Source organism: Pteropus alecto, unplaced genomic scaffold, assembly GCF_000325575.1.
Source record: "Pteropus alecto unplaced genomic scaffold, ASM32557v1 scaffold24, whole genome shotgun sequence".
NCBI lineage: Eukaryota > Metazoa > Chordata > Mammalia > Chiroptera > Pteropodidae > Pteropus > Pteropus alecto.
In genome coordinates, this window is record NW_006439192.1 from 23,659,918 (window position 1) to 23,669,964 (window position 10,047).

Genomic DNA, 10,047 nt, shown 5'->3' on the forward strand with positions numbered 1-10,047 from the left:
ATATATATATAAAATCTTTTCGGTAGCCTTTATACATTTGAGGGGTAGGTACTGCTCTCCCAATTTTACTAATATGGAAACCAAGGTTCAGAGAGTTTCATTACATTTCTTTTTATCATGTGCAGCAGGTGTCACAGCTGGGGCTGGAACCAGCTCCAAAGCCCATTCCCTTTCCTTGACCTCTGTTGCCACCCAATGAGTACTCCTGTGGGTACAAAGAGCACCTTTTCCTTCTCCTGAGAGCCAAGACTCTGCTCTTACCAGTCGTTGCAATGCAGTCAAATCCCACAAAGGCATAAAAGCAGGTTGCAGCCCCAGCCAAAGTTCCTGCAAAGCCATAAGGCATGAAGCCGCCAGCCCCATAGATACTTGTTCCATTTTCAGAGGGCGGCTCTCTATGGAAGAGAACAAATGTCAGAAAGTCATTTTCATAGAAAACTGCTGCTTCTGGTAATTTGTCTGAAACTACATCCTCAGAAGGCTGTTGTGTTCATCAGCTCTTTGAAGCTGACGGATTCAGAACTAAAAGTAAACCCTGATTCTCTGAGCCCATCCTAGAGAATGCAGTGGTATCCCCAACAATGGCGCCCTCTCTGGTTACCGACTCTGATCTTAGAGGCTGACTGACAGCATAAGCAGGAGGTCCAGACCCACTCTGGCTAGAACTCACAGCCAGGCAGGATTTTGAGGCCATGATCTGAAATAAAGACAAGAAACCTTCTTCTCGTGGACAGTTGGGCAGACTGCACATTTAAAAACTTACGTAAAGACATTTGAAAAGATGAAATAAAAGTATCTAGGTATGATTAATAATACTAAAGTTGAATACTTTACTACATGTTAAAAATTATATAACACCAGAAGATACTAATTTTTTGCCTCATCAGAATAACAGCCAACAACTCAGGTAAAGAAAAACATGTAGACATACCCTACTCCAGATATTTTTGTATTCTTATTCCATATACACACAAGATATCACACTTAAATCTTAAGATGAAACCTTTTCTATATAATTATTATTAATTTAATTTTGAGATGATCAGGTTTAAAGTGAAATGCATGGGCAAGTCTGCTTATGTAACTAATAATATCCTCCAAAAAACAAGGCCTGAAATTTACTACAAGGCTGAAAAAATGCAATGAAACCAAATGGTCATCCCAAAGGAAGAACTGAAGGATACATTAACTCAAAATACTCATTGTTATTTAGAGGTCGCAAACCTTAGGGAGAAAAAAGTATTCTTATGATGGTTAGAATCTCCCTCTTCCTTCCCCTAAACCTAGAGCAGAGATCGAGGTTGAGAACTGGCAGCTACAAGGCTTCAAATAGATGCTCAATAGCAAACATACCTATTTATGTCTGGGTGCTGCCAGGGAAGGAGAGCCTCAGAATGGAATAGACCTTCAGAAAAGTCTCTGAAGCAAACATTTCAGAACCATTGTTTCAGAGAAAAATGTAACATAAGACAAAAGCAGCAAATGGAAAAAAAACAAAAACAAAAACAAAACAAAACTCAGACTGAGAGAGGAAAAAACCCAAATATTTTACCTGGCACTTGCTGATATATTTTTGAGAAAGTCTTCACTAATCTTCCAGTTTGCCACATTTCCTTTCACAAACCCAGCAATCATAACAAAGAGAAGGACCAGGATATTAACAGCTGTGAAGACTTTATTCACCCAAGCAGACTCTTTTACTCCAAAAGATAAAAGACCTATGAGAAAACAAAAAGTAATAACATTTTGAGGCAGTCACAAGCTTTAGGATATTATTTCACCAGGATTCATATATTTAACTCACAAATATCCCTTTCTATCGCGAGTTCTTACTCATTTGCGCAACTGTGAAATGATGTCTTCTGAATACAACCAACTTGATATCAGAAGGCAGATTGTGCTCAAACCCAGAGGATACCACACTCTCCAAGAAATAAATAAATCTAGTAACTTTGACTATTATTATCAACAGGTGGTAGAGGTGAAGTAACTTAATTTTAATGAAATGCTGTTCTAAACACATTTCAAGGTTAGTAGCTGCAAAATTTTTAAAGTAAAAGCTCGATCATATGTCTGCATCATGTTCATGAAATACAGAAACAAAATAATTCAACTGTCATGCCCCAAAGATATTTTATTAAATCAATTCTCATGTTAATAGTTTTATATTCTGATTGGAAAAGTAATCAATTTCCTATTCAAGTAATATAAAGATACAGAAAAATGTGAATGAAATAAAGAGCAAGTGTAATCTCCTCTCCAGAATTCTGCACATACACAAAATCCATGTACACACAAATATTTCCATGTCAACAAATATACAACAATTTTTAACAGCCACATATTCTTCCTCTATATGGAGACACTATAATCCCTTATTTATAGACAATCAGGTCACTCTTAGTTTCTTACAACTAAAAACAGTACTGACATAATCATTTTTATAAATATTTTTGTACACTTTCTAATTATTTCTTTACAATAATTTTCTATAAGGTAATACTGTATCAAGAATATGTACTTTTATACAAGGCTTTTGGCTCATGCTGTCAAAATATTTGCTATGAAGTTTGCCCCAATTTAAATTGACCATTCTTTCTGTTAGGCTATTCTTGTTCATATTGATTTATAAAATTTATTTATATAATAATGCTATAAGCTCTCTGCCTATCACATATTGCCTGTTTTTCCCAGTATATTATTTGCTTTTAATATTAATGTTGATTATACATATGAAAAAATTTCAGAATTTAAATTTTTCCTTTTTAGTTTCTACCTTTAGAAAGATTTTCTCTTTAGAAATATTAACCCCAAAATGTTCATCTTTATTTCCTTTTAGTACTTTTATGATTACATTTGTCATATTTATATCTTTAATTCATCTTGTATAAGATATGAATTGTGGACCAAAGAAATTATTTTTTACTATTAGGGAAATGATTGTGATGAAAGGATTAAGTCACATGTTTATTTGTTTCCTCCCTATATCTACACACCCATGATCAAATAAGCACAACTATCCAAGCAGAGATGAGAGAGGCTGAATATCATTCTTTTATCTCTATAATTTCCAGAATGTCCAGTACTATAACTATATTAACAATATAAAAGAAAACTGTATAGTCACTACAACTACTGACTGTCTGTAACTATCCATCAGGTTAGGAGCCACTACATGCCCAGGAAATATGCACTATACGCTATACCACGATACACTCTGGAAAATAACAAAGCTGCTGTCATGTTCTATAAAAGTTTCATAATACCTCATGTGCACTCTCTAGTCTGACATCTCCATTTCCAGCCAGTAGATTAGAGACTGATGAACATCTCATGTAAAGACTACATATTCTTCTCTTGTATCTTTAAGAAACAACAGCTTCAGCTGCCAAGATATTTGGTATTACAATATGAATAAAGATTTATACTAGGATGTTTTGGTCTTGAAAGATTCTAATAACAAAATTACCATGTAAGCTTAGCCTATTTAAAGTAAAGACATGATGGTCAATGAACACAAGACAAATGATGCAGGCAGGCTAAGGCCTCAGTCTTGCCATGGAAGTTAATGATTTTAACTCATTGTTTAGAGATTAAAACTGAATATTTAAGTTCATTGAAACCATCCCTAAATAAAATATGAAGGAACTAATTTAAGGTTAGCTAGGCTGTTTAGAAATCAAAACAAAATCTATCACCTGTTAAAAAACAATTGATGAGATTTTTCTTGATATTAGAAGCAAAATGCCAAATATTTTAGATCCATAAATTTTGTTCATATCCCTAACCCTATCACTATATAAAACAGTTAACTAACACCCAACTTTTTAAAGGGTAAAGCTATTTTAAAAATTATGTAATTATACAAGTAAGCATTCATTATAGAAAGATGTTTTGATCACATTTCGTAATCAAGAGAGAATGTAGCTAAAGATAAGGTTGGAAAGGAAAGCAAGGGGTAGTAAGAAGTGTAAACAAACAGATTTTATTCTTAGTGCAATCCTTGATGGATTTTAATAGGAGTGCAAGTAGAAATGACAAACAAAATAGAAAATGTTCAAATAGTGAAAATCAAATATAAGGAAACAGCAGGGTATTAACTGTATCTACAGAATAAAATTGCCTGTTATCTAAGTGCTTAGTCGGTACTCAGCAAGAAGCCCAGCAAAGACAGACATTGATATCCATTGATGAGCAAACTGAGTCATGGAAAAATTAAGTCACTCAGTGTTCCAAAGATAGTAAATGGCAGAGTAGGATTAAAAACCTGATTGATTACTCTGACTCTAATTCCTGTGCCTTCTAAACCACTATGCCTCAAATACTGATGAAAATGGAAAAATCCTGGTATAAAGTATGTTTGTCTACATAATGTCTACATTAAAAAATAACAGGTGGTTTGAATGTTTCCTAAAACCAGGTGCTTACATTATATAGATAAAGGTATAAATAGAAAGACAGTATTTCTTCTAGAATTAGTATGCTTACAAATATCCATAGTTGTATCTAACAAGATGAAATAGTGTCAAAAATTACGCATTGTTCCCCATTTAAACTTCATTGCCATTCCCATAAATCTCCAATTAGTATTATAAAATTCATGTGCCTCATCCTAGTATTTAGTGCATTCCAGGTGCCATTAACCTAGAAGGGCTATTCCTACTACTCTACATGATTTAGATTTATTTTTGAAACATATTGCATAAGATAAAATGTGATTCTAGCCAGTGGCGAGGCTCACAGATCTCCAATAATAACCTAAGTGTATACGTATGTTGCCTAGTCTTGGGAACTTGGGCCCCAAATTCTGGCTTATCATAGGGAGAAGCGTAATTAGTGTTCTTACCTGCTAGAAGTAATATAAGGCACACAGCAAAAAAGTCAGGATACTCTGCAAGGCCAGTATAATTTATATTGAAGTACGTCCTGAAAAACTGACCAATCTGTTTGTTAAGAAGTTCATCAAAAGTGCCACTCCACGCTCTTGCAACACTTGACGTACCTTCCCCAAACACAGAACATGCAGTGAATACAAGGTCACTGGGAGAAAATTAACATAACATTAATTGCTATTCTATTCTAGGATAAACATGAGCTAGTTCAGACAGATTTGAAAATTTTAACCACGTATAAAATTATCTTGATAATTTTATAATTATACAATAGTAATCAAATGTTCAAGTCCATAACTAGAATCAGGTAACTTTCTTTGCATTAGAGAACTATATATTCTTTTTAAAACAAACAGGTTTTCAAATCCACTAAGAGGCATATTCAGAAATAAAGCAGAATCACCCGATTTTGCAGTTTTAGATGAGAAAAAAGAGATACCCAGGGATCAAGTGATTCACTCAAGATCACATAGTCGCTCACTAATGCAGACCTACAACGAAACCCTAAGGCCTCCGACTCAGGGGTACTGTTTCCACCATTCCACGTGATAAGATTAGTTTTTGGAAACCTACCTATCACATAAGATAAAATGAGATTCCAGCCAGTGATGAAGGCCCAGAGCTCTCCAACAGTAACATAAGTGTACAAATACGCCGACCCAGTCTTGGGAACTCGGGCACCAAATTCAGCATAGCAAAGGCCTGCCATCACGGAAGCGAGGGCAGCAATGAGAAAAGAAAGGACAATACTGGGGCCAGAATCAGCTTTGGCGACCTCCCCAGCGAGGACGTAAACCCCAGCACCAAGAGTGCTTCCAACGCCCAGAGCAATGAGGTCCACGGTGGATAAGCAACGGCTTAATTTGGAGTCTTCAAGACTGTCCAGAATGACGATTTTTCTCCGGATCAAACATCGGGCAAAAGACAGAACTGCTCTACAGGGAATCATTTTGAAGAGGTCAACCTGATGAAGAGAAAGAAGGGACAGGTTAGAAGCTGATCTGGAATCATTATCCCTCCAATCAGCTGTCCGGCTTCTCAGCACTGGATTTTTATGGCGCCTGGATTTTTCTTTTTTTTTTCACTTGCTACAGGTGTGGCCTAGAGCAATCGTAAATGGGGCTTAATAAACCAAAGCGGTGCATTTCTTACTCACACATGCCCTTTTATAAGAGACTGCAACCATGGCTTATTTGGGGCGCAAAAGAATAGGAGCCCTGGGTGATTAAAAAGATTTACCATTTTTGTTCTTTTGTCTTGCTACAATTTTTAAAGCTATGCTGATAAACATATATCCCAAAAGATAGCTATTTGTCTTCCCTACAAACAAGGGGGTGAATTACCTCATCTTTTTGGTTCTCTTTCTTCATTCTTTTTTTTTTTTTTTTTTTTAGGCATTATTACATGCCAGGAATTGTGCCTAGAATATGACTAGAATAGTGTGATACACAGATATGGTCTCTAGCTTAGGGCACCTGCAGTCCAGTTATTTTAAAAGCATGTAAATATGCCATCATAATGTATTCTACAGCTTTATCAAATATGTGTGAGCTTCTCTGATTTCATTTGTTTCATTTTCTCATGGAGCCATTTGAACCTTTTAGAAAAAAATTCCCCCAAAACCATGCTTAGATTTTTATAACTAAAACTGCTCTTCTACTATGTTTTAAGTATAAATTTGTAGTAAAATACACATGCTTATTTATAGTTACTGAGATTTCTAAATAAATAAATAAACCCAAAGTCCATGCCAAGTATTGTGTTCTTTTTAAATTAAATGAATAAAATGAGACAGAAAGTTTCACTCCAGACAGGCCCAAATAACCTAATACTGAAAAAAACTATCAGGTTATAAAACAAAGTCTGGATATTAGTAAGAAAAAATATATACACATATTACAGTAAAAAATCTGCAACAAAATATACCAAAATATTAACAGTACTGATTTTTGGGTGGTGGGCTAATTTTTACTTCTATGTATTTCATATAATGTGTATTACGTTGCTAACATGTATTTCTAATTTATCTCCAATGAATATATACAATTTATGTGCAAAAAAAGTATAAAAATTAGAAAGCCCTACATGTCCTTGTCTACACAGACATGAACTCAGCAGATTAGGAAATAACTGAGGAAAAGGGAATAGAACAGTATATATATTCCACAACTTGGAAACTTCTTCGATGAATTTAGAGGATTCTTATCCTGCAAAATAAACCCTTAAAATTTTCTCAACCTTAATCTGTTAAAAAAAAAAAAACCCAATTATTAAAAATTATTTTATTGAAACATAACAAATAAAATACATTTTCTATAGTGAATCTACGTGACTTATTTGCTCATAAGAAATACAGTTCTAGGATATAATCCAGTTTCGCACTATATATACCTAGTAGATAAAGCTCACTCATTGAACATTTACACATCAATATGAATGCAAATCCTTTTATTTCTTATATGCTCCATTTATTGATGTAGAAAGAGATTTATAACAATGAAGTTTAAAAAATTTCAGAAAGCACTTTGTCGGCCTGTAAAAGGACATTGGCAGGCCTACACTCTCACTCTGAAGACTCTAGTGAACATCTGTTTCTTGCCCCTTCCAGCTTCTGGTGGCTCCAGAAGTTCCTTGGTTTTGGTCGTATCGCTTCTGCCCCGGTGGTCACAATGACTCCTCCTTTTCTGCAAAGCTCTCTCTACTTTTCTTATATGGATAGATGTGATGGGAATACAAATCTTTGATACTGAAAGCAGCTCAAAGAACACAGAGAAAAATCCTAAAGATAAATGAAAATGAGTGACAAGTTCCTGACTGTAACAAAGTTTTTACACATCAGTATCTTCCACACCATCTGACAGAAAAAAAAGGCACTCCATGAACACTTGTTGAAAAATTTGAAAATACAGAGGATATCTCCAATTTTGCCAGTTTTCTGGCTTACAAAGTCAAAACCTATCATTACTTCTATAAATCAAATGCGCACCCATTTTTACTCCTAACTAACCCTTAACTAGCTATTTCTCTTACAACACTTCTGGAAAGTAAGGTAGGAAAGTGTTCTGTTTAAAAAAGAATAAAGAAATGAAAAGTCGAGGATAGACAAAGCTCAACTGAGGTGGGGGCGGGGGATGAGAGTTGAGGGTATTTACTAAATGCTGACGCTCCCGAACATTTCAGTGTTTTTATACAAATGGAGGAGTGCAAAGATCAAGATTTAGGGAGAAATGAAGACCCACTGAATTTCGGTAATGATTTAAGATCATGTGAAAATGGGACCTATCACGTACAACTTTAGGAAACAACTGATATACAAAATGAGGCACACCTACCTGTTTGTCATTTAACTAAATAAAACACTCTCTTGATAAAGTGCTTGATTAACCTCAACTTTCTATGAAAGACACAAATTCCATAACCATTGCACATTTAAGAGAGGGGATCTGGAATAAAGCAAAGAAAACTAAGAAGAAATTTTGGAAAGTGATAGAATCGTGGGTAAGCTTTCATTTACTTATTTTTAATCCTTTTTCTCCTGGTAACATGATCATGATGTGGTTTGTGAAATTTCTTTTGAAAAATCCACACACACAAAAAAAAAACCAGCATAAAAATGAAAGAGAATAAGCAAGCCAACCAATAAGCAAACTTTCTTTGAAAATGTTAAAAATAGTTAAAACTTTTATTGTTAAGTTACCCCAAATGAATAAATGAGTGACCATCATCTCATCAATATAAGCGAATTTAATTTACTCTAGATCACATAGGAAGCAGAACTGTTCTTTACAGAGATGTATAGCTTTAATCAGGTAAGATCTCATTGCTACTGGAAAGTATTTTGTGCTCAGTTTTTCCATGTTGCCCTGAGGAAATAAGATAAAGCTGCCATTTGCCAAGCATTCATTTGCTTTTGAGTAACAGAAAAGCATTTGTCAGAAACTCTTCTCAGAACTGACAGGTTACACAATGTTCTTTGCAAACATTCTCAACTATGCACAGCTGATAAAATACTGATTGCAAAAGCTATGACACAAAACCAATTTTGTAGAAATATAATGGGATGAGCGAAAAACAATGTAAAGCATACTGGGTCAATTTAATGAATCACTGTTGAACATTTATTAGTCCTAGCTGGTGTATCATACAGTGTTGAGTCAAAGAAAAAAGAATCCTGTACTTTTGTAAAATATATATTTTTGAAGACAGACTGATATATGAAAGTAGAGTAGCAACAGGGGAATGGGAAAAAAATAAGATATTTGTGTTCAATATGACTGATATAATATACATATTTTAAAAGTTGTATAACTCTTCTTTAAAACATTTTTAAAAATATGCTCCTTATATGAAATGGTATAACAACCTTATTCTCATTTCTACGAGGTTCTTTCATTGCTGAAGAAGAATCCACGCATACTTATCCTTTGACTCAGATCTGCATCCACTGTCCTTGCCTGGGCTCTGTTGTACTGTCTCATCAACAAACAACTATGCAGGGAGAATATGCAGGAATTTTGAAGACGATTCTGTTAGCCTGAAGAGCGCATACTTTGTTTTTCCAAGAGCAGACAAAGAATCCACACCATCATACCTACTGTCAGCTATTGCTACTGTGACCAAGGATTGGTATTTAATATGAAACCTACATACGCATAGTAAGGACAATTATCTAGACTTTGGGAAGAGGCCTATGTAACACTCATACTTGTGGATATAAAAGCTCTAATTAACATACCTATGAGGTCGCAAGTGATTCTGGTGATACCACAAACAGATATGTATCTTTCTTTAATAAACAATTATTTTACGAATTGCTAAAACAGTGGCCTACTGAGGAGAAAAATATGTACACATTCAGCTTAGATCTGAAAATATAATCAGCCAAGGGAAGCCTGGAAGGGATCTGCAATAGACTGTGCAGCAGAAAAATTTGAATGATTTTCATGAGCCTGATGATACAGCCCCCAACCTTAAGTGTAACAGTTTCAAGATACCTAACTCCTTGATGGAGCCCCTATTAATTCTTGACAAAAAGCTAAATTTCTTCCTCAGCAACTTGGAAGCACCTCCTTCTCAAACTTCTTCAATCCAGATTGTAAACTTGACAGTAGAGAAGTTTAGGTCAAGTGAATCCCTAGCCCTGATGATATGACAC

The 10,047-nt window shown here is 34.8% G+C and overlaps 1 protein-coding gene across 2 annotated transcripts in view; it reads right to left on the bottom strand.

Moving 5' to 3' along the window:
* SLC7A2 (solute carrier family 7 member 2) overlaps window positions 1-5,884 on the bottom strand; it is an 18,180-nt gene extending 12,296 nt beyond the window's left edge. The window contains exons 1-4 of one of the 2 annotated variants that reach the window (XM_006916419.1): window positions 5,466-5,842; window positions 4,847-5,002; window positions 1,553-1,718; window positions 262-395 (exon numbers count right to left, since the gene is read on the bottom strand). In XM_006916419.1, the coding sequence (XP_006916481.1) occupies window positions 262-395; window positions 1,553-1,718; window positions 4,847-5,002; window positions 5,466-5,841 (832 nt within the window). In that variant the 5' untranslated portion in view covers window position 5,842. Of the gene's footprint in view, window positions 1-261; window positions 396-1,552; window positions 1,719-4,846; window positions 5,003-5,465 lie in introns of both variants that reach the window. The other variant, XM_006916420.2, reaches the window with a different exon arrangement.
* Window positions 5,885-10,047: the final 4,163 nt, after the last annotated feature.